The sequence below is a fragment of the Monodelphis domestica genome, chromosome 5 (assembly GCF_027887165.1).
Source record: "Monodelphis domestica isolate mMonDom1 chromosome 5, mMonDom1.pri, whole genome shotgun sequence".
Lineage (NCBI taxonomy): Eukaryota > Metazoa > Chordata > Mammalia > Didelphimorphia > Didelphidae > Monodelphis > Monodelphis domestica.
Window position 1 is genome coordinate 110881697 of NC_077231.1, and position 25979 is coordinate 110907675.

Sequence of the window (25979 nt, forward strand, 5' to 3'; positions counted from 1 at the left end):
CACAGCTCGATCAAGACAACCAAAAGAGGATGCCACTTCTCTTTTGGTTTTGGGGGCCCATAGACTGCCACCAAGGGATACCATGCAGCAGTCTGGCTCAGGTAGAAACACCAGCTGGTTCTCTTCCCTTTGACATCATCCTTAGTTTTGGGAGAAGTAGCTTCAAAGCAGGAATTCAGTCATCGTCAGGAAGTGGTGACCAGAAACCAAAAATGCATCTATCAAACTATGGTTATTATATAACAATGGTGCATGTTGGTGTGAAGATTGGATTTAGCTATCTCCTAATTGTAACAAAGAAGATACTTAGCCTAACAAAATCAGGAATTTCTACACCCATACTTAAGAATTAAGTATCTAGGAGGATGGCCTTTGATAGACATGTACAGAAACAGCTGACAGACCTCTGGGCTGTCCTAAGTCAAGTTTAAGCTACCATTGGTTCAGATGAGACGCAGGAACATGATGTAAAACCATCTATATATATATATGGCGTCACTTCCTCTCTTGGGTCTCTTTCCCCGGAGAGATGGCTCTGGCTGGTCACTTCCTGTGAGCAGGCCTGGGCACCAGTTCGATCCTGGAACTCGAGCCTGGAAGAGCTCCCTCAGACAGCTTCCTTGAGATGGTCACGTGGTGAGTTATAAGACTGACTCCCTTTTCCTTGGCTCTCAGGGGAGGCCCCCTTGGCCAAGGCCTTGAACTCCTGCTTGGCTCAGCCTGAGCCAAAGCAGTTTAAATTAACTCTCTCTCTCTCTTAATTTCTTCCCTCTATATTAATTAAAATCACCATAAACTTACAGCTGACTTGGGTATTTTATTATGAGATTTCCTTGGCAACCAAATTAGATTTTAAGTCACAACCCTAAAATTATCCTTTACATTGGTTTGAAGCAAATTGCCAACTACTAGAGATTGTGTGTGTGTGTGTGTTGGGGGGTGGGAAGGTGAGAAATAGGGGGTCAAGTGACTTGCCCAGGGTCACACAGCTGGGAAGTGTCTGAGGCCAGATTTGAACCTAGGACCTCCCATCTCTAGGCCTGACTCTCAATCCACTGAGTTACCCAGCTGCCTCCATTTTTTTTTAAACCCTTACCTTCCATCTTGGAGTCAATACTGTGTATTGGTTCCAAAGCAGAAGAGTGGGAAGGGCTAGGCAATGGGGGTCAAGTGACTTGCCCACGGTCACACAGCTGGGAAGTGTCTGAGGCCAGATTTGAACCTAGGACCTCCCGTCTCTAGGCCTGGCTCTCAATCCACTGAGCCTGAGGGAACAGACTTAAGTTTTCTGAATTTATTCTCCCAGTTACAAATGAAACATGGGAGTTGAGGGGAGTTTCAAAGGCTTCACATAAATTATGTGAGCCATAGTTGTGTATCAAGGGGAGGAGACCGTCTTTTTCTAGAATGATTTAAAGGCCATCCTGCAAAAGAAGCCAGTAGAGCAGGGGTCCCCAAACTGCAGCCCCGTGAAGCCATGTATCTGGCCCCCACCATACTTCTAGAAGGGGCATCTCTTTCATTGGTAGTCAATGAGAAGAGCACTGTATGTGGTGGTGCCACAAAGCATCACTGATGTACAGTACTACTTCTGGTGACATAATCCTTTCCATGGAGCCTTAGAATGAGGCACCGCACAAAGAATTATGTGGCTGCACAATGGAAAATGTCAGCATGGTGACAATCTGGGGGAGGGGATTCTGCACTATGTATACTGCTGCCCAGTTAGGGTTAGGTTTTTATAGTCTGGCCCTCTGTCTGAGGGACAGTGAACTGGCCCCCTGTGTAAAAAGTTTGGGGAACCCTGCAGTAGAGTATACAAATATGCATATGTATATTTTTTCAGGCTTTCATGAAGTCAAAATCCATCCAATTTTCTATAGTTTGCATAGTCACCAAACTATAAGTATAATGGGTGAGAAGCAAGTATGTTTTCCTAAGAAAATCTAGAGATAGAGGAACCTTTGGATTTTTTGAGGTCACCTTTTGGAGAAGAGAGACTACGGTTTTCTTGTTTTTTTTTTTTGTTTTTTAAAATATATTTTATTTGATCATTTCCAAGCATTATTCGTTAAAGACATAGATCATTTTCTTTTCCTCCCCCCCACCCCCCATAGCCGACACGTAAGTCCACTGGGCATTAGATGTTTTCTTGATTTGAACCCATTGCTTTGTTGATAGTATTTGCATTAGAGTGTTCATTTAGAGTCTATCCTCTGTCATGTCCCCTCAACCTCTGTATTCAGGCAGTTGCTTTTCCTCGGTGTTTCCACTCCCATAGTTTATCCTTTGCTTATGAATGGTGTTTTTTTCTCCTGGATCACTGCAAGTTGTTCAGGGACATTACACCGCCACTAATGGAGAAGTCCATTACGTTCGATTATACCACAGTGTATTAGTCTCTGTGTACAATGTTCTCCTGGTTCTGCTCCTCTCGCTCTGCATCACTTCCTGGAGGTTGTTCCAGTCTCCATGGAACTTCTCCACTTTATTATTCCTTTTAGCACAATAGTACTCCATCACCAACATATACCACAGTTTGTTCAGCCATTCCCCAATTGATGGGCATCCCCTCGTTTTCCAGTTTTGGGCCACCACAAAGAGCGCAGCTATGAATATTTTTGTACAAGTCTTTTTGTCCATTATCTCTTTGGGGTACAGACCCAGCAGTGCTATGGCTGGGTCAAAGGGTAGATATTCTTTTGTCGCCCTTTGGGCATAGTTCCAAATTGCCCTCCAGAATGGTTGGATCAATTCACAACTCCACCAGCAATGAATTAATGTCCCTACTTTGCCACATCCCCTCCAGCATTCATTACTTTCCTTTGCTGTAATGTTAGCCAATCTGCTAGGTGTGAGGTGATACCTCAGAGTTGTTTTGATTTGCATCTCTCTGATTATAAGAGATGTAGAACACTTCTTCATGTGCTTGTTAATAGTTTTGATTTCTTTATCTGAGAACTGCCTATCCATGTCCCTTGCCCATTTATCAATTGGAGAATGGCTTGATTTTTTGTACAATTGATTTAGCTCATTATAAATATGAGTAATTAAACCTTTGTCAGAGGTTTCTATGAAGATTTTTTCCCAATTTGTTGTTTCCCTTCTGATTTTAGTTATATTGGTTTTGTTTGTACAAAAGCTTTTTAGTTTGATGTAGTCAAAATTATTTATTTTACATTTTGTGATTCTTTCTATATCTTGCTTGGTTTTAAAGCCTTTCCCCTCCCAAAGGTCTGACATGTATACTATTCTGTGTTTACCCAATTTACTTATGGTTTCCTTCTTTATGTTTAAGTCACTCACCCATTTTGAATTTATCTTGGTGTAGGGTGTGAGGTGTTGATCTATTCCTAGTCTCTCCCACACTGTCTTCCAATTTTCCCAGCAGTTTTTATCGAATAGTAGATTTTTGTCCCAAAAGCTGGGATCTTTGGGTTTATCATATACTGTCTTGCTGAGGTCGCTTTCCCCCAGTCTATTCCACTGATCTTCCTTTCTGTTTCTTAGCCAGTACCAAATTGTTTTGATGACTGCTGCTTTGTAATATAGTTTTAGGTCAGGGACTGCAAGGCCCCCATCGTATGTGTTTTTTTTCATTATTTCCCTGGATATCCTTGATCTTTTGTTCTTCCAAATGAACTTTGTTATGGTTTTTTCTAAATCAGTGAAGAAGTATTTTGGTAGTTCAATGGGTATGGCACTAAATAGATAAATAAGTTTGGGTAGGATGGTCATTTTTATTATATTGGCTTGTCCTATCCATGAGCAGTTAATGTTTTTCCATTTGTTCAGGTCTAGTTTTAGTTGTGTGGCGAGTGTTTTGTAGTTGTGTTCATATAGTTCCTGTGTTTGTCTTGGGAGATAGATTCCTAGGTATTTTATTTTGTCTAAGGTGATTTTGAATGGGATTTCTCTTTCTAGTTCTTGCTGCTGAGCTGTGTTGGAGATATATAGAAAAGCTGATGATTTATGTGGGTTTATTTTGTATCCTGCAACTTTGCTAAAGTTGTTGATTATTTCAATTAGCTTTTTGGTTGAATCTCTAGGATTCTTGAGACTACGGTTTTCTAAACTGAATTGAGAGCATAAGAGAAGTGTAATGACTACAAGACACAAACACAACTATGTCTATACTTGCAAAAAAATTGTGGAAACAACACACAACTGCAATGATGTAGAAGAAAAACATACATCATGAAAATCATCAAAAAAGAACATTGCAAAATTACAACCATTAAGGTTGGCATCAAAGAAAAAGCATCTTTCTCTACAAACCAACTCCTACCTTCATATTGGAGAATTTCAACACACTACTGCTAATACCTTTATTTCTTAATTCTTCAATCTATTCAGTTACCATGACCTACTCCTCCATTTCATCTCAACTAACACAGAAATGTCATCTTGCCATGACCTAGAAGCATTCCACGCCCATGTTTCATTTGTAAAATTTTCACCTGATCATATTTTACTATTCCAAATTTCCACTGTATGATCCTTATCCCTGTTCTTCAGTGTCTCACTGACCTCCAATTCCTCCTCGCCTCAGGCCATCACCCCAGCTCTGCTTCTCTCTTACCTATCTCAAGCCCCATTCCACCACAAGCCTGTCCCCAGCCCATTTAAGTCTACAGTATCTCATTATTCCTTTTCAAACCTGAGCCTTGAATTATTCCCATTATCTGCTGCCTTCACTCCAAATAACATACTGAAGGTAGAGAAAGTCCCCAAATTATTCAGATTGGGTACCCTACAAATTTGTTACATAATCTCAAATCAGTTTCCCAACAATCCTTTATACACTCCATAATAGATTTACTCCCACTCACCACAGATCCTATGTGTGTGTTGGTTCCAAGGTGGAAGAGTGGTATGAGCTGAGCAATGGAGGTTAAGTGATTTACCCAGGATCCCCCAATTAGGAGATATCTGAGGCTAGAACGCAGGGACTCCCATCTCTGGGCCAGACTGTTAAGATTAAATTTTAGGGTTGAGACTGAATATAATTTTAATGGTTGCCAGGGATTTATATTCTAAATCCCAATGAAATACTCAAGTCAGAATAGAATTTTATGGTGGTTTATTTTCAATAGAAGGAAGAAATTAAAAATGAAGAAGAGGGAAAAGGGAGTTAGATCTACTCCAGCATAGTCTTAAGCCAGGGGGAGTTCAAAGACCTCTCAGCCAAGGGGCCTTCCCAGAAGATTAAATCTAGCTAGGCTTCCAGCCAGGAGGCCTCCTCCGAGATGAGGAGCCTCCTTGGAGGCTGGTGCCTTCAGAAAGGTCAAGGGATGGAGGCAGCTGGGTGGCTCAGTGGATTGAGAGCCAGGCCTTGAGATGGGAGGTCCTAGGCTCAAATCTGGCCTCAGTCACTTCTCAGCTGTGTGACCCTGGGCAAGTCACTTAACCCCCATTGCCTAGCCCTTGCCACTCTTCTGCCTTGGAGCCAATACACAGTATTTATTGACTCTAAGATGGAAGGTAAGGGTCTTTAAAAAAAAAAAGGTCAAGGGAAAGGGGAGTCAGCCCTAACACTCACCATGTAGTCGCCTAAGGGAAGCAGGCTGAGGTCCCACACTAAAGCTCCAAGTCAAGTTCTACTGCCAAAGTCCGCAAAAGCTTTACTCAAATCCACTGAGCCACTTAGCTGCCCTGTAGACATGCACTCTCGATCCTATCCCTTCCTATCATCTCCAGCAGAGTGCCACCACTATCATCCTCCCTCTCTAATTTTCAGTACCTAATGTTCCAGGCTCCTTCCTACTGCCTGCAAATGTACCCATGTCTCACTTCATCCTAAAAAAAACCAAAAACCTTATAGTTCTACTGTTCCCAGCTAACATGTCTTCTTTCCACCTTGGCAAAACCACTTGAGAAAGCTGTCTACACCAGGTGCTCCCACTTTTCCTTTCATTTTCTTCTCAGTATGGCTTCTGATATTATTCAACTAAAATATCATTCTCCAAAGTTATCAATGATCTCTTAAGACCAGCTAGCAACCTCAAAGCCATTCTTGACTCATTTGTAGTCACCAAACATATCTAATCTAGGGCTAAGTGCTGTCACTTCGACTGTCACATCTCATAAGCATCTCTACTCACAACTGAAATGCCCTTCTGGATGATCTTATTGCCTCCTGTTATCTCCCTATTTCTACTCAACCACAAAAACACTGGTCTAACCATATGACCCTGCTCTTGCTCAAAATCCAGCAATTCCTTATTACTTCCAGGATCAAATTAAAAAACCCTCTGACTTCTTACCTTCCTGTTCTTCATATACTACATTCTTTCAAACCTACACCTTCTCATTGGCTGAACCCTATGGCTGGAATGTACTCCCTCCTCTTTAAGACTCAGCTTAAATGCCATTTTCTAGAGTCCTCTCTCCAATGACTTATAGTGTCTATGCACAAATTTTTTTGGATATTCTCTGTGAACTTGAGGGACCATGTTTTTGCCTTTTATTTGTATCCTCAGAACTTATCATAGAATAGGCCTGACTGCACCACTGCTCTGAAGAACCTGAAGACCCATCGGTGTTGGAGCACAGCAAACATCAGATATTTGGGGATTTATCATTGATTTGGTTTGGTGCAATTTTCTTTTTCCTCCTCTTAAAATTCTTATAAGGGATAGCTCTCTGAGACAAGGGTAGAATCTAGGTGATTAAAAAAAAAATCTCGAGGGCAGCTGGGTAGCTCAGTGGATTGAGAGCCAGGTCTAGAGATGGGAGGTCCTAGGTTCAAATCTGTCCTCGGACACTTCCCAGCTGTGTGACCCTGGGCAAGTCACTTGACCCCCATTGCCTAGCCCTTACCACTCTTCTGCCTTGGAGCCAATACACAGTATTGACTCCAAGATGGAAGGTAGGGGTTTAAAAAAAAAAATCTCAATAATTTTTTTTTAAATAATCTATGGAGAATTACATGGAGATTATTAGGTCTCTCACCCTCCCCCTACACCACCACTTAAAAAAACTTTTCACCTAAGAGAATTTTTGCCCTGTCAGAAAAGGGAAACTGTATCTACATAAGCAAATGATATATTTTTTGTTTTTTATTTTTTTATAACTTTTTCACTAGATCTACCTGAACAGGTGATTTAAGGATAAAACTATTACTCAGTCTACCTTAGTGGACAATGAAAGTGCACCTAAACACACTAATAAATTATAGAACCCTTAGAGACCACCTCTTCTCCAATCTCCAGTTGATTCATGTTGCAAGTTTGACATAGTTATGGGTACTCCTCCAGGGTAGGATTTAAACCATCTATATAGTCTCATCATGGGTGGCTCTTGTTCACATTCTCCACATGGTCTCCAAACTTTGCAGCCTCATTTCACATTACTGCCCTTTATACACCACCAAATTTGATTTGTTCCCCAACTTCACATGTCTCTTCTCCTGCTTCCATGTAGCTGCAGCAAGCCCTACTACATCATCTACATTTTGCAGAATCCTTCAACTTCCTTCAAGGTTCTACTTGGATTTCACATTTTCCATGAAACCTTCTTAGTCCTTCCAGTTACGATATTGACTTCCTTACATTTCCTCCCAAGAATCTGGCTTTGTCCTTTATTTTCATCTATGTATATTAAATCATGCCTGTAAAATATAAGCTTCTTGAAAGGAGGGTTTCTTTTTGGTCTTTGAATTCCCAATCTACATAGTGGCTTGAAAATAGTAAGCACTTAACAAATGTTTGGTAAAAGTTTGGAGACAAATAGTGCAGGAAGGGGATAGAGTACTAAGCTTGAGTCAGGAATACTCCAAGTTCAAATTCAGCCACAACCAGTTATTAGCTTTGTGATTTGGGGCAAGTTACTTGTTTGCCTCGGTTTCCTGAAGTGTAAAATGCAGATAATACCACTTAACTTGCTAAGTTGTTGGGAAGATCAAATGAGATGATATTTGTAAAAGTACGTAGTACAGTGTGCCAGGGCACATAGTAAGTGCTATAGAAGTCCTTATTCCCTTCCCTTTCTTTGTTGAATCTACTCCCCCATAATGGAGGCCCTGCTGAACCTCTTTTAATATGTCCAGTTAAAATGGAGATAAAAATGGGGAATGAGTAGCAGATAGCATTCATGAAGATCTGTGAGAACTTTAATTCTGCAATATCTCAGAACTCAGCACAGACAAGGAAAAAGGTATAGAATGCACGATTGAATCTATTTTCATTTTATTGTTTTATTAGCAGAAGTTAAGAATACAGCAAGTTGAGAGATCCCATGGTGAATGGAAATATCACAGATGCCGTTCTGGAACCCCAACCCTCCATGATCCCCAAGAATGTGCTTTGTGGCTTCAGTAATTTAATTGGGGGGGGGGGGGGAAACATACTGAACAAGGCCACTATTTAATGGGGAAAAGATGCCATAGAGGTCCTAACCTATGACCAAAAGAAAATTAAATTAAGATTCACACAGAGCAAGGAAGCCTCTGATTGCTGAGAGTAAGGCATTCAGGTGCCAACCTGGTGAGAGTTCTCAGCTAGCACAGTAGAACAAAATGCACAGGGAGGCTCTTGGTAATGCACACATACACATGCATATGTATGTACACACGTACACACGTACACACGTACACACACACACACACACACACACACACACACACACACACACACACACACACATCCCCTAATGAGGGAGAGCTTCCAATGGATTGAGTTTAGGTAGAGTTAACTTTTTTCCCCCCAAGGGTTTGTGCTCTATCAGATCAGGCTCACCTTCCTCCTTTTAAGGTGCACAGGGTAACTGGCACCAGTGACTATGTGACACAGGGGCCTGTTATACTGTAACCCAAAGTGCATTACAGAAGAACTTATCAGGCTTGTGTCATGTACTGTTGCTTCCATGAAACTGACTGAGCTTCCTCCCAGGTGGCTGTAGTCCTGATGGATCCCATTTCCTCAGAGGGATTAATACTGCTCTTCATCCCTTCAGGACATATGCCATTCACCTGAGCTTTCTGTGCTCAGTCCTGGTGGCACACAGGGCAATGACCTCACCCAGAACCAAATACTTTTAATCCTCTCCCAAGTCCTACCACGGATCCATTCTCCTTGGCCTCCAGTTTCTGGTCACTTTATATAAGGCATCTTCAGAGATCCAGGAGTCAGAAGGGAAGAGGAGAGCAAAATTACACAGAAAAAAACTTTCTATCAAATGAATCTTTCCTGTTTCACTGAACATCAATACAGAAAGTGAGCTGCTATGCTTGGTGTCTCATCATTTGGTTCCCAATACCCATGATCCCAAGGTTATAACTAATTTAAGGTTTCTATCTGTTAAACAAGTCACTTCAGAATTTACTTGAAACTGAAGCCCCAGTTTCTTAGAACTTTAACCACTCTCCTTGACACCACTCATGCCAGAAGAGGAGTCATAAATAATTTTTTTTTCTATATCAAATTGCTTTTTAGGACATTATCCCAAAGATCCTATACAATCTCCCAAACAAGCTTCCTCTTATAATCCCCTAAAAATAGAGGCTTAACAAGTACTGAAGACAGAGGCCAAGTTGTTCCCCAGGGGGGAAAGTGGGTATTAAACTTGGATTTAAGATGGTATGGCTGATTTTCCTCTTCAAGAAAGGGGATCAGAAAGGAAGTATGCCAAAGGTTAAAAAACCATCTTTATAAATTGAAGGGTATTCACAACTTATGCAAATGAGTTTAAGAGGCACCAGGACAAGATGAAGCCTGGTTTGATGGCTGGCTTTCTTCTATCAACCAAGACATCAGGGAGAAGTACTCACTCTTAGTGGGAAGAAAGGTAGAATTAGAGCAGTGATTTCAATACAGAAGGGTTTTTTTAAGTGTCTCCTAGAGAAAGGATATAGGAAACTGATGTAGCTCATCATCCAAAGATAAGTAATACCACACATATCAGACAGGCTGCCAAGAAATTACTCACATTGCCCCAGTGTTAAATCCAAAGCTTTTCTACCCATCATCTCCTACAGCGCTTGCATATATATTGCTTGAATGCAGCCCTGAACAGCCTTTCTCAAAGAAGTGATTTTTAGTTCTTAGAAGTGTCATTTACAGCATCTGCTAAGACAAGAAAGCAGGATCCCACAAAAGGCATCCAAACTTTATGCAGATGAGTACTTCTGGACCTTTTCACACTATCATGTCCATTTACATGTTGCTCCCACTAAAAAGACACATACAATAACCCTCTAGTTCACTGCCCCAAGAATCCCAGGTATAAGAGTAGTCACTAGACTACTGGGCTAGGCCTGCCACAGCTTCTGTCTCAATATAGCCCGAGGTATTCAAGCCTTTACAGAGGCACCTTGATACCATTAATGTATTGTTTGTGATAGGGTGCTCACCAAGTACTTCAGTCTCCTTTGTGCAAAATTGAAACAGTGTGTGGTACTTGCATGTTTCATTCTTTACAAAAATTCCCCACCCCACCCCCATGTTTTAAACATTTATATAAATTCTTATTTAAACAGAAAGTTAGAAATCTTATTTACATTAATGTCTTTGTTTTCCCAAAAGAGCATCTAAAATCACACCCCTGTCCCTTAGCAAGATATAAATGTTTACCCCAAATTGTGGTTGATTTAAAAAAGGGAAGGGGTGGGTAGGGAAGAAAGAGAAGAGAGGAAATGAGAGGAGGGGAGAGGAAGGGAGAGGTGGGGAGAAAAAAGGAGACAGGAGAGGAGGGAAGGGAAGAACAGCCAACTAAGATGCCCCCATCTTCTACAAATAAATATGGCATTGAACAGAAGCCAGTTTGCCAAGGGTCCTCCATGGCCCTCAATCTGCAGATTCCTAAGAATAAGTTAAGTTTGAGTGTATATCTCTTTTTCTCCAAATTGATGCACTCCATCCTTTGAGGTATGATTTATTTTTGTTTTTCTCTTCTCTAGCGTGTACCATGTCCAGCCCCTGGGAAGCCTCGATGCCCAGATGGGTTTCAAAGTTGCAGGGCTCTTTCTGGTGTTTTGCATCAATGGCCAGTCAGTGTGGTTCACAGCCGCTGCTGGCCCTGGTTTGGGGTTATGATCCAGGGACACTGGCAGGTTTTACAATGCATCCTCCTCACTGCAGCCCCCACCAATCATGAAACGGAACTCCTGGAGGTTTGAGACACCATGGAAGTGCACAAAAGCCCCAGCAACCACAAAGATGTGAAAGAGCTGATGGGAGTGAAACTGAAGACAAAAAGGGGAAAAAAACAAAACAAAATGCTATGATTTAGGTAAAAGAACTTAAAACATTAACTTTTGTTGTTTCTAAAAATGCTTCTGAAGTACAGAAGATGGAATCAAAGCTCCCACTACCTACTTTCACTAACACATACCCTAATGCAGCCAAGGCAATCTACAAGTGGTAGGTCCAAAAATCACTAATACACTTCACAGTAGAGTATCTGTCAGGGTGAACTCAATGCCACCTGTCATCTGACAGAGCCTCTTTTAGCACAAGTCAAGGAAACAATGACTCAAGATTTGTGTAGTATATACTGTATAATGGGTAGAGTACTAGCCTTATAAAAACAAGACCTGGGCTCTAATCTTGCCTCTGACATTTATTAGTGTGACTTTGAATTAAGTCAACTTCTATGTGCCTCAGGCAAATCACCTAAATTTATCTATTAATTCTTCAACTAAAGAAATCGCCATAATACCAAGATTTCTTTTCAAGTGATTCCTTTATACCTAAAAATGAAATAAAGTACACACATAGGATCATCATAGCATTTAGAGGCTTTTTATAGCCAATGATTTCTATATGGACAAATCACTCCTGAGGTTACATACTGACCACCTATCCTAGAGGGCTGCTAAAGAAGAAACTCTTGCATATGGGAGATTGTAAAACATGACTTATAAGGTTCAATGACATACATGCTATGGGAATGCCTTTGCACCAATGAAAAATACTACAAAATCATGAATTGAGAACAACTACCTAAGGGTCAAAAATAAAGAATTGTTCTCATTTTACAGACTGATAAACTGGGCTTACTGAAGATTTAACATTATAAAGTTGGCAAGAAATGGCATTCAAGTGACTAGGTCTCATATTCATTACAAGCACTTCAATCCTCAAGAATGAGGAGCAGCTAAGTGACTCAGTAGTGGATAGAGTGCTAGGCCTGGAGTCAGAAGGACCTGGGATCAAATCTAACTCCAGACACTTCCTAGTTGTGACCCTGGCCAAGTCATTTCACACCATTTGCCTAGTATTTATCACTTTTCTGCCTCAGAATCAATACTTAATATGAATTCTAAGTCAGAAAATAAGGGTTAAATTTTAAAAAAAGAACTTAAGGATGAGAGACCTTCAGTTTTAACATTCCTCTCCATTTTATAGCTAAGGAAATGGGGACTCAAAGAGGCAAGAGTCTGGCTTAGTGAACAGCATGCTTGACTAAACAGTCCAAATTCCCATTCTAGTATCCTTTTCTATTATACTGTCTCCTTAACAGTCTAAAATCCAAAATTTTAGGCAAGCACACATCCAGCCATCCCTTATCTACTACCATAGACCAATACTATCAAAATAAACAGGTTCTAAGGACTCACCCAGATGTCGCACTTTCCAGGAAAGAAGCGCTCTGGAATCCGAGCAGCATACAGTGCAGCTCCAGTGATGTACAGGCAGGCCATGAGCAGCAGCCAGCCTATCTGTCCAATAGTAGCGGCCTTCAGGAACCCCTCCGAAAATACATAGTGCAGTGTAGGGATGATCCCACTTAGGCCCAAGCCCAGAAACACTCCTAGGAATCAAACAGGGGGAAAATCAACACAAACATGGAAAAAAAGATAAGGAACACATTGGGTTGACATGGAAATTTCAACTTTGTAAATGGGAGGATCCAAAGTACACCGAGTGCGATACTGGTTTCCCTTTTAGAAAGAGACAAAAGGGTTTGTGAAGTTCTATTTTATGGCAGTGAAGCTGTGTTATAAGAAGAAATAAAAGTGCACTATGCTCCTCCCAGCTGAGTGATGCATTGCCTGATTAGCTGTCCATCTTCAAAGAGTTTGGAGTACATTGGTAGAGAACTTCAAGCAGCAGTCTCTTAAAAGATGTGAATTACAAGAGAAAGCAACAGAAGCATGAACACTTTGACATCCATGAACTCTGCACTTTGGGAAGCCAGAACCACCTGAAGAGATCTGGAGCAGATTCATCAGAGACATCAAGTTGCAGGACACCAGAGGCACTTGGCAGACAGGTGCTTATTTCTGGTGTGGGGTGTGCTATAGTTGAATCTCACCTCTGTTACCTTGGATGAGCCTCCACACAAGTCTAGTTCTGCCCAGGGCATCTGATCACTAAGTATTTGCTGACCTGAAAGTCCTGCAAGAACATGCCCTGTTGCCACCAATAACCGTGTCCCAGAGTTTCCATGTATGGAGATGCAAATTCTTTCCCTCATTCTCTTCTCTCTGGAATTCTCAGTCCTATACAATCCATATCTTCCTCTGACTTCCATTTCAAATTCTTTTCATTGTTTAGTCTTTGTATAAACAAAGTTCTCTGGAAGATGAATCATCCCTGGCTCGAGTTTGCCCCAAAGATCATTCTCCTTCTTCTCCCTTTTCCCAGTCTCCTTCCTCCTGCCTACAAAGGTGTCTAGGTCTCCCAAAGCCTGAAACAACTTTCATTTATATGTCCTATCCTCTTAAGCTACCCCTTATATGTGTCCTCCCTTTCAAAGTCAAGCACCTAAAAATTAATTAATCTCACTACAACAAATCACCCATTTGTCAACTTCTTAAAATCAAGCTTCGTATCTCACAGCTTTATAGAATGTGCCTTCTCCAAGGTGAACTATAATCTCAATCCAAATCTGATAATCACCTTTTCTCAACCTTCATTCTACTTGACCTCTAAAGATTCAGACACTGAAGATTTAAATACTGCCATACTTTACTCCAAGACACTCTTTTCTCACCCTGAGCCTCTGTGACATTGTTCTCACTTGGTTTTTCTCCTATGTGATTAATAGATGCCTACTTATCTTTCACCTAAACTCCATCCTGGAACCTCTAGCTGCCTGTTGATTGTCTCTACCCAGATGCCATACATGTATCTCAAACTCTATTTCCCTTCTAAATTTTATATTTCTATTAAAGTCACCACTATTTTCCTGGCCATCCTGATTTTTTCCCCAGGTTTTCTGTTTTAATAGACTCCCTCAATGACCTCTGACGTGGCATCTTCAATTCTTTCCTCTCCCTTACCCTTCAAATACAATCAAGGGCCAAACCTGATTGATCCTACCTCTACAACTCTCACAATTGGCCCTTTCTCTCCACTCACAACACTGTTCAGATTAAGTCCAGGCCCTTATCCACTTCTGCTTAGCTACTGTAGCCTCTCAACTGATCTCCTTATCCCCAAGACTCACCTCTCAATCAATTCCCACAGAGCCATTAAACTGATTTATAATTAATCAATGATTTATGCCAGGCACTGTATGAGGTAGCAGAAATACAAAAAGAAGAATGGAAACAGTCCTGGCCCAAGGAGCTGACATTCTATCATGAGAAGAACAACAGGCACACATACCCTCTTTGGTTATAGCATTTATAGCCATCACATTTTAACCCTTTGTATGAGTATATTCAAAGTATATTCAAAGTAAATATAAGGTCACTTTGTGGAAGACATATCAGCAGTTTGGGAAACAAGACTTACATAGGCATCTGAGCTGAGTAATAGAAGAAAATAGGAATTCTAAGTAGAGATTAACAGGGAGTACATTCCACAAATGAAGGGAAGTTAAGTGGCCCAGAACAGAGGTAACTTAAAGAATTAGAAAATAACAATAAAATTTAAAAGTTTTCGAAAGCAAGTCAAACTCCTCATCTAAAGAGCACATGGAGGGGACAGCTGGGTAGCTCAGTGAATTGACAGTCGGGCCTAGAGACGGGAGGTCCTGGGTTCAAATCTGACCTCAGACACTTCCCAGTTGTGTGACCCTGGGCAAATCACTTAACCCCCATTGCCTAGCCCTTACCACTCTTCTGCCTTGGAAGGTAAGGATTTAAAAATAAAATAAAATAAAATAAAGAGCACATGGAATCATCATATAGCAAGATCTTGTGCTTAGAGTAAATTCAGAAGAGGGGAAAAAAAGATAATCTAAGTTTCTTAGAGTCCAAGAAGCATGGGGCCCCAGAACAACAGTAGTACTTGGAAATAGTTTGTCACTGTCACTAAGACATACAGCCTTCAGTAATATTCATGGGATGAGAAACATTTTGAAACCTTATATTATGGGGGCAGCTGGGTGGCTCAATGGATTTAGAGCCAGGCCCAGAGACAGGAAGTCCAGGGTTCAAATCTGGAGGGAGGGAGGGACGGCGGGACGGCAAGGAGGGAGGGAGGGAGGGAGGGAGGGAGGAAGGGAGGAAGGGAGGAAGGGAGGAAGGGAGGGAGGGAGGGAGTGAGGGAGTGAGGGAGGAAGGAAGGAAGGAAGGGAGGAAGGGAGGAAGGGAGGAAGGGAGGAAGGGAGGAAGGGAGGAAGGGAGGAAGGGAGGAAGGAAGGAAGGAAGGAAGGAAGGAAGGAAGGAAGGAAGGAAGGAAGGAAGGAAGGAAGGAAGGAAGGAAGGAAGGAAGGAAGGAAGGAAGGAAGGAATAACCAGGACCAGTAATGTGCCTCAGTGGATAAACTGCTAGGCCTGGACCTGTGTGCCAATCTGATCTCAAGACACTTCCTACCTGGGGCAAATCACTTAACCCTAACTGTCTAGCCTTTATCACTCTTCTGCCTTGGAACTGATACTTATATAAATTTTAAAACAAAAGGTAAGGGTTTGGGTTTTTTTTTTAAGATATGTACCCTTCTATGTAAAAGAAAATAAAAAAAGAGGGAGAAGTGCTATTAAACACAACCTTAGTAATACTAACAAAAAATATTAACTAGCCTCTACATCACTTGCAAATAAAGCAACTAATGCCTTGATTTTAATTTTAACATGTTAATTTTTTTTAAAGACTCCTGGTATTCTTGAATTGCTTTCTCTAGTCAGAGGCCTGTAGTGAGGATTTTATGCTACGTACAAAGTCAACTTCCCCTAGCAATGAAGTTGCTCCTGAATGTGTCCATGTTTGATATCTCACACACATGCACACATGCACACACCCTCTAGCTTTGGAGACCAGCACTAAGCACTATCCATTTTCTTGCTTGAAACACCTTTGACATGAGAATGGCAAGACATCCACTTTCTTTTCAAAGTCAACCTGCTTACTTGTATCAAATGAGCTAGAGTTTTCTTCTTAAGTTTCCAAATCAGAAAAAAACCCAAAAACATAGTTGAGAAGTACCTTCCCCAACCTTGACCCTTCCTTTTAATTCTTTCTGCTTCACTTCTAGTATAGTACCTATAAGAAAAGAATCCAAAAGACTTTCCATATCATCTTCAGATTGAAGTCATGACTCAGAGTACCTCATGTCTCTCTACAGCAGAAGTAGTGAAAAGGAGACACACGTTGTAAAGATTAGACAAGCAGAATGGTTATGAAGAGTCACCACAGAGAATTCTAGCTAAGTTTTCACAGCAATTAGTTCACCCAAAAAGCTTCCCTGAAGAGAATTAAAGGCCTCCCTCATTTTACAAAATTTAAATAAATGCCATTCAAAACAGTGTATAGCTGCCACCAATTCCCTAAGTACTACACCACAAAAGTACAGGACCATTACACATTATCTCTTCTCAATTAAAAGTTCTTCAATTGCTAAAATAGTTAAAAAACCTAACAGTACCCTTACCTGCTCTCACCCCCCGATATTGAGGGGTGGCAAACATATCCCACTGGGAGACAATGATGGCTGCAATCCCCAGCACACAGATGACAATCAAGTAGATGAAGCAGGGTTGTGGATTACAGTAGAAGGAATAATAAAGCCAAGGAACAAAACTTCCCATGATCAGGAGGGCAATGCCAGAATAATCCAGTCTAGAATAGTACAAATATTTAGTTTAATACCAAAAACAAATCTTAATCCCAGAGTCCTAATTAACTCCATTAGCTCTGAATTATCAGCAGTAATTTAGAGGAAGTGGCTTCCTTAAAGTAAGTAATATTAATACAGCTAAATACATTCCCCTAGGCCAAATGGTACTGAAATTCCTATGTAACTAATCAGGCATTATAGCACGGTTCTTAACCTTTTTTGCATCAGGAATCCCTTTAGCAGTCTAATATATATGTATGTATGTTCAGAATAATGTTTTTAAATGCATAAAATAAAAATATAGGATTACAAAGGGAACCAATTATATAGAAATACAAATATAAAAATTTTTTTAAAAGAACAAATTTATAGACCCTTTATAGATACCTACTTGGAGAAGATCCGGGAGACTGCTTCTGAGTGGCAGTAAACAGTGTGGAAAAGCCATGAGAAGGAAAGGCAGAGAATGGCTCCCAGGAAGAATAATCCAAAAACTACTTTTTCTTGTAATGGAGCCACAAAGGAAATGTTTGGTCGAAACATGTAGAAGATTCCCAGGCATAGGAAGAAAACACAACCTAGGGAAGAGAAATAAAACGGGAAGGTGGAAGAATGAATTTAAGGCCTTCAAAAAGACACCCCCCCCAAAAAAAAAAACTGTCATAAACAGGCCCACTGATTCACTGCTGGTAGAACTATGAAACAGTCCAATCACTTTGGAAATTATTAGTAATTTTACAAGTAAAAAAAAAACTATTACACAGCAACAACTCTAGCTCTATATGTAATCAAGATTCATTATTAGTACTATTTTATTATATATAAGGCACAAAACATTCTCTGAGTTCATAGGTTTGCTTTATTGTTTTTATATATGTGCTCAAGGTTTACATGTTTGCTTTGTTACAACAAAATTTATCTCCATAAAAGGCACAATTAATTATATGTCAGAATAGAATTTAGAGTAGTAAAAGACTAGATAATAGACAACAGAACCAACACAAGTCTTCTTCCTCCAAACCTTCTTTCCAAAATACCATCTTGATATAGCATCAATCCTACTTAATTACAGTATCTATCTTATCCAATTGGTGTGTTCTACATATTTAATTTTCTAGCCAACAACCAAAACATCTCTTCATTATGGAAATCCAGAATATCAAATATTCAATAATTCAAGAGGCATTATTTTATTTAAATATAATGAATTGAACAATGTAACCTAAAAAAAAAACTTGGAGGGTTACCATTATAAAACTATTGCACACAACCAATGTACTTGTTCTCCTATTTAGTTTTCTAATCTCCTCACCTTTCTACACTGTTGCTCTCACTGTAGTCACTGTGCCTCTACCAACTCTTCTGGAATTAGAATTTAGATACCTAAATTTTTAGAATAAAAATGTGCTGTCATAAAAACATTTCCCTATTAGTCATGTTGTGAAATAAAACACAGACCCAAAAAACCCCTAAGAAAAATAAAGTTAAAAAATCAGTATGTTTTGACTTGCATTCAGATTCTATCAGCTCTTTCTCTGGAAAGAGATAGCATTTTTAATCATAGGTCCTTTAGAACTATCTTGTATCTCTGTAGTGCTGAAAATAGCTCAGTCATTCACAACTGACCATTGTTACAATCCTGCTATTACTGTATATAATCTCACTTTATATCAGTTCCCAGGTTTTCTCAAATCATATTGCACATCAGCACAGTAGTATTCCATCACAACAGCCACTCTCCAATTGATAAGACATCTAGATTTCCAATTCTTTGCCACCACAAAAAGAGATGCTATAAATAATTTTGTACATGTAGGTCCTTTTCCTTTTTAATAGATAGAGACCTGGTAGTGATAGATCATAGAGTATGCACATATTATAACATTTTGAGCATAGTTCCAAATTGTTCTCCAGAATGGTCAGATCAGTTCACAGTTCCACTAATAGTGTATTTAGTGCCCCAATTTTCCCACATCCCCTCAAATATTTGTCATTTTCCTTTTCAGTCATAACATCTGATATGTATGAGATGGTAAATCAGAGTTCTTTAAATTTGTATTTCTCTAAAAATTTGCATTTTTTCTTTAACTACAGATATCTTTGATTTCTTCTCCTGAAAAATGCCTGTTCATATCTTTTGACTATTTTTCAGTTGGGGAATGACTTGTATTCTTATGGATTTGGCTCAGTTCTCTATTTTCTTGAGAGATTTAAATGAGAAATTTGCTATAAAAATGTTCACCCCAGTTTTCTGCAGCATTGGTTTTGTTTGTGCAAAACTTTATAAATTTAATGTAATCAAAATTATCCATTTGACATTCCATATTGCTCTCCTGTTGGTCATAAATTCTTCCCTTATCCAAAGATCTGACAGAAATTAGTTCATGCTCCCCTAATTTGCTTACGTGTGAACTTTAGATTACTCCACCCTACTTAGTCTAACAAAAATCAGGAAATTGTGAACTTTAGATTATTCCACCCTACTTAGTCTAACAAATCAGAAATGTCTATACCCATACTTAAGGATTAAGTATCTAGGAGGATGGCCTTTGATAAGACATGTGCTAGAAAATGACGAATCAGAAACAACTAACAGACCCCTAGGCTGTCCTAAGTCAAGCCTAAGATATCATTGGTACAAGTGAGACGCAGGAAAGTGATGTAAAACCATCTATATATTTCATGTCACTTCCTCTCTCCAGACTCTTGGGCAGTGGAGAGGTGGCTGGCGGCAGCTTGCTGAGCATGTCAGCATCTTGGCGTGGAGACTGCTATTGTCCGGGTTTAGTGGTGAGTTGTCCTTGATGCCATACTGGAGGAAGCCTAGTAACCTAGTTCAGTGAGGCTCTTCTCTGAGATCTCTCAGAATTTAGGCTGATTTTTCTCTCCTTTACCTTCCAAACACTATTCTCTTAGAGAAAGCCTCTAATCTTCAAGGACCTCGTGGTGGAAGACTTTGAACTCGCCTGGCACAGGCCAGGAGAAATCCTATACCTTTTCCCTCTCTCTTCTCCTTGATTTCTTCCCTATACATTGATTAAACCACCATATATTTCCAAACTGATTTGGGTATTTTATTTGGGATATCCCCTGGCAACCAAAAATCAAATTTAGGTTAGGTCACAACCCTAAATTATGCTTACATATGGTGTCACCAATTATATCTTAATCATATACGTAGTTTGATCTTATTTTGATATACAGTATGGGATGTTGGAATACACCAGCAAACCTTTTAGAGATCATATGGCCAAAATGCACCTTCAAGCCACCTGTGAGTTCCCCGTATGACCCCAGAAAGCAGAGGAAGTACTCACATTGGGTTGTTGGATAGAGGGGTGGGGCATATGAAAATTGTCTTCAGGCACAGTGGAGAGGGCAAAAGAAGCAGACCCCATTGGCATGCTGGGGCATGCATGCCATGCCTTTGCCAACACAGGTCTAGACCTACTTTTTAGCAAACTACTTTCTGGTTACTCCAACAATTTTTTATCAAATAGTGAATTCTTATCCCAAAAGATTGGATCTTTGCATTTATCAAACACAAGATTACTATAGTCATTTCCTACTGTATAATATGAACCTAATATATTGCACTAATCTACCACTCGATTTCTTAGCTACTACCAGATTGTTTTGATGATTACTACTTTGTTTGAGGTCTATTAAGGCTAGGCCACCTTTCTTCACATATTTTATCATCAGTTCCCTTGATATTCTTGAACTTTTATTCTTCCAGATCTGTTACTATTTTTTCTTGCTCTACAAAATAATTTTGGGGGAGTCCGATTAATGTGGCACCAATAACTATATTAATTTAGACCGAATTATTATTTTTATTATATTGATGTAGCAATTAATATTTTTCCAATTGCTTAGATCTGACTTTACTTATGGGAAAAGTATTTGACAACTGTATTCATTATAGTTCCTAGGTTTGTCTCAGCAGGTAGAATTCAAAATAGTTTATGTTATCTATAATTATTTTAAATGGAATTTCTCTTTATATTTCTTGCTCCTGGACTTAGGACTCAGTATCTTAAGTGAGATAATATATGAAGTGTTTAACTATGTAAACAACAATTGTACAAATATAAAGTGATATTTGTAAGATCCTGCTATTTATTTCTTTTTTTTTTATTATTCCCATGTGAAGTTAAAACCTTATGCTATGCTTAGGTTGATTCTTTTAATCTAGTCTTTTGCTACTCTGACTGGCATGAGATTTAATGTCTACCAAAAAGTAAACTAGAAAAGGGAGCCAAAGACAGCAATCACTTAAATTCAAACAGTGAGCTTTCTATTTTAAAAGTCTGAAAAGATTTATAAACAGGTGTTCAAACTATTAGAATTATTTCACATATCAGTGACCTACAATAATTTTACAAGAAAAAATTTACTCAATCATTGTTTAAATTTCCACTTTTTCTATTATACACATATTATCACACAGAACATTTCCATATTATTCATTTTTGTTAAGTGAATAATTTTATAAAGCCAAAACCCCAAATCACAAAACCAAATAAACAAGTAATAACTCATATGCTTTCATATGCATTTCTATTCTAACAGTTTTCTCGGGAAATAGATAGCATTCTTTTTCATAAGTCTCTAAGAATTGTCTTGGGTCATTGTATTGCTGTTAGTAGCAAAGTCTACCACACAGTCTACCACATCAACAATATTGTAGTTACTGTGCATAATGTTCTCCTGGATCTGCTTATTTCACTCTGCATCAGTTTACACAGGTCTTTCCAGCTCTTTCTGAAATCATCCTGTTCATCATTCCGTATAGTACAATAGTATTCCATCATCATCATCATATACCACAGTTTGTTCTGACATTCCCAAATTGCGGGACATCCTTTTAAGTTTCCAATTCTTTGCCACCACAAAAAGCACAGCTACAAATATTTTTGTACAAACAGGTCCTCCCCCCCCCTTTTTTTATCTCTTCGGGATATAGACCTAGTAATAGTATTTCTGGATCAAAAAGTATGCATTCTTTTATAGTCCTTTTGGGCTAATTGCAAATTGCCCTCCAGAATGGCTGGATAAATTCACAAATCCAGCCAAGTGATTAGAATTCCAATTTTGTCACATTCCCTCCAATATTTACTATTTTCCTTTACTGTCATATTGGCCAACCTGATAGATGTGAGGTGGTACTCAGAATTGTTTTAATTTGCATAATCAAGAGCAATTTAGATAATTTTATATGATTATTGATAGCTTTGATTTCTTCATCTGAAAACTGCCTATTCAATCCTTTGACCATTTATCAATTGGGGAATGGCTTGGATTCTTATAAATTTGACTTAGTTCTTTATATATTTGAGAAGTGAGACCTTTATCAGGGAAAGTTGTTATAAAAATTTTTTCCCAGTTTGTTGTTTCCCTTCTAATGTTTTGCCATACTGTTTTCCAATTTTCCCAGCAATATTGTCTAATAATGAGTTCTTATTCCAAAAGTAGGGATCTTTGGGTTTATCAAATACTAGGATTACTGAGGTCATTTTTCCCTAATCTATCCCATTGATCTACCCTTCTATTTCTTAGCCAGTACTAGGTTGTTTTTCTGATTATTACTTTGTACTACAATTTAAGATATGGTACTGCTAGAAAACCAACTTTCACATTTTTTTTTAATGAGTTCCCTTGAAATTCTTACCTTTTGTTTTTCCAGATGTTATTTTTTTCTAGTTCTATAAAATAGTTTTTGGTAGTTTAAGCGGTATGGCACTGATTAAGTAAATTAATTTAGGTAGGATTGTCATTTTTATATTAGCTCAGTCTATTCATGAGCAATTAATGTTTTCCCCAATTGTTTGGATCTAATTTTATTTGAGGGGAAAAGTGTTTTGTAATTGTGTTCATATAATTCCTGCATTTGTCTTGGCAAATAGATTCCCCAATTATTTTATATTGTCTAGAGTGATTTAAAACGGAATTACTCTTGCTGCTGAATTATGTTAGAAATATACAGAAATGCTAGTGATTTATGTGAGTTCATTTTGTATCCTGAAACTTTGTTAAAAATTATTATTTCAATTAGTTTTTTAGTTGATTCTCTAAGTATCACATCATCTGCAGAGAGTGATAGTTTAGTTTTCTTATTGCCTACTTTAATTCAATTTCTTTTTCTTCTCTAATTGCTAAAATTAGCATTTCTAGTACAATATTAAATAATAATGGTGATAATGGGCATTCTTGCTGCACTCCTGATCTTATTGGGAAGACTTCTAATTTTACCCCCATTGCAGATGATACCGGCTGATAGTTTTAAATAAATTCTATTTATTATTTTAAGGAGAGGTCCTTTTATTCCTATATGTTCTAATGTTTTCAATAGGAATGAGTGTTGTATTTTGTCAAAGGCTTTTTCTGAATCTATTGAGATCATTATGTGAGTTCTATTAGTTTGATTATTAATGTGGTCAATTATTCCAATGGTTTTCCTACTATTAAACCATCCTTGCATTCCTGGCATAAATCCCACCTGATCATAGTGAATAATCCTTGTGATATATTGTTATAGTCTCCTTGTTAATGTTTTATTTAAGATTTTTGCATCAATCTTCATTAAGGAAATTGATCTGTAATTTTCTTTCTCTGTTTTTGGTTCTCCTGGCTTAGGTATCAGCACTATATTTGTGTCATAAAAAGAACTTGGTAGGATTCCTTCTTTGCTTATTTTGTTACATAAGTTGTAAAGCACTGGGATTATTGTTCTTTAAATGTTTGATAGAATTCATTTGTGATTTCATTTCACCCTGGGGTTTTTTTTCTTGGGTAGTTCATTGATGGCTTATTTGATTTCATTTTCTGAGATGGGATTATTTAAGCATTCCATTTCCTCTTCTGTTAATCTAGGCAATTTATATTTTTGTAAATATTCATCCATTCACCTAGATTATCAGGTTCATTGTCATGTAATTGGGAAAAAACAGCTTCTAATAATTGCTTCAATTTCCTCTTCATTAGAGGTTAGTCAATTATTTAAAGAAAAAAGTACTAATTTTTTTTAATAAAACCTCCAAATAAAGCTGAATGAAACAGAAATTGAAATAAATTCAGAAAGAATTCGCAAGGATTTTTTTAAAATCCTTAAGTCAATTAAAATATTTTAATTTTAGCTCTACTCAAAATATATTTCAATCAGTGCGTCAACAAGATGTTTCTTGAAGTTTGCCTCTTGTTTCTTCACTAATAGCATAAAATAGGAAAGCAAAAGTATGAATGATATTGATAGAGGGTGGAAAGTAGAATGGAGTTTAAAAAACAAAAAGTAGATCATGAACAAAATTCTGAAGCATCACTTCATACATTTTGCTTCTTAAAACACATATATAATAAATCTCCCACCATTACTTTCAAAACTATCCTGCTTGTCTATCTTACCTTTTGTGCTTCCTTTTGTTCTCTTCTATACATTTAAAAAATGTTTCAATAGCTTTCTTTTTTCACATCTCTCTTGCTAAATCCCCTCTCCTCTACCCCCAAATCAAAAATAGAACAAAAGGAAAATTAACACTTCTATCAAATAAGCATAGTCAAGCAAACAAATACACACAGTAGTTATTGGGGAAAAAAAGTCTCTACACCATGAGTTCACTACTTCTCTCTCAAAAGGTATGGGGCATGTTTCATCACAGGTCCCCTAGGGACATGGTTGAGTATTACACTGATTTTTTAATTGTTTCCTGTTCTGATTACTTCAATTGATCTCTTTAATACTACTTAGCATTCTGTGACAACATTTTATCATTTCTTATGGCACAATAATATTCTATTCCATTAAACCATTTGTTGAGCCTTCTATTTTCCCTCTTCAATAACTGCATAGTCCAGTACAGCAAAACAAATTAATACATTAGTCATATTTAAAATATCTCTTTCTGCATTTTAAGTTTATCATTTCTCTGTCAGAAAGCAATTGGTGTATTTCATTTTCATTCTTTTGAACTCATAGTTCCTCAATCTGTTTATCAGAAAACTAAAATCTTTCAAAGTTGCTTCTCTCTAAATTATTGTATAATGTTTCCCTAGGTCTGTTCATTTCATTTGGCCTCAGTGTATAAAGATCTTCCCAGCTGCCTTTAAAATTGTTCATTTCATCATTCCTCATTTTATGATAATATTCTATTACATTCACATGCTACAATGTTTTGTCTCAGCAGGTAAACACCCTTTTAATTTCCAATTTGAAGCTACTACATTAGCCACCCCAGCCTACCCTCATCCATGGTTTTGCTTTCTATAGTTTCGATTACACTTGTTCAACCACCAGGACCACGCATAGTCAGACAGATCAAAGAAAGACAGGAGGTAAGTGTGAAGAGTCAAATTAACTCTCACCTGATTATGAAGATTGAAATTATAACCCTTGCCTATTTTTAGATTTAATCACTAAAAGTGTAAACACCCTACTTAAAAGCTGAGTATGGAGATCTGCCCATTTTTAGATCTAATCACCAAATGTGTAAACAGCCCACTTAATCATTAAGTGGGAGGTCTGTGACTGATGAGTGCAATAGTGGGTGACAAATCAGAATTAAACTAATCACCCATAGGCAGTCCTAAAGCAAAGCTTCAACTGTGATTGGTAGAAGTAAAATTGGGGGAAGACACAGGAACTGAAGCAAAAGAAGCATCTTTAAAAGGAACTGTCACTTCCTGTGAGACACAGTTATTCATTCTTTGGAAGTGGAGACTGGAGACAGTTCTTCATTCTTTGGAAGTGGAGACTGGAGACAACTGGACCTGAGTCCCTGTTCCTGGTGAGGCTGTTCTAAAAATCTCTTCCTTTGAACTGACATGTGGTGAGTGAAAAGCTGTCCCTTAACTGCTGGATTTTCTGAAAAAACTAACCTCAGGAGAGACTTACCTCTTGGGAGAGACTTAAATATCTTACCTTATCCTCTCTCTGATTTTCTTACTTCACTCTTTCTACATTTTGTAAATAAATTGTAAATAAATATCTTTGGAATAAATTAAATTCCTGGTGACCACACTCTTAAATAATC

General features: G+C 38.4%; 1 protein-coding gene across 6 annotated transcripts in view; it reads right to left on the minus strand.

Moving 5' to 3' along the window:
- Positions 1–8172: 8172 nt before the first annotated feature.
- Positions 8173–25979, minus strand: part of ADIPOR2 (adiponectin receptor 2) — a 121991-nt gene continuing 104184 nt past the window's right edge. For all 6 annotated transcript variants that reach the window (XM_007503817.3, XM_056799092.1, XM_007503816.2 and 3 more), the window contains 4 exons: positions 17342–17528; positions 16765–16952; positions 12560–12753; positions 8173–11182 (listed from right to left, as the gene is read on the minus strand). In XM_007503817.3, the coding sequence (XP_007503879.1) occupies positions 11054–11182; positions 12560–12753; positions 16765–16952; positions 17342–17528 (698 nt within the window). In that variant the 3' untranslated portion in view covers positions 8173–11053. The remainder of the gene's footprint in view (positions 11183–12559; positions 12754–16764; positions 16953–17341; positions 17529–25979) is intronic.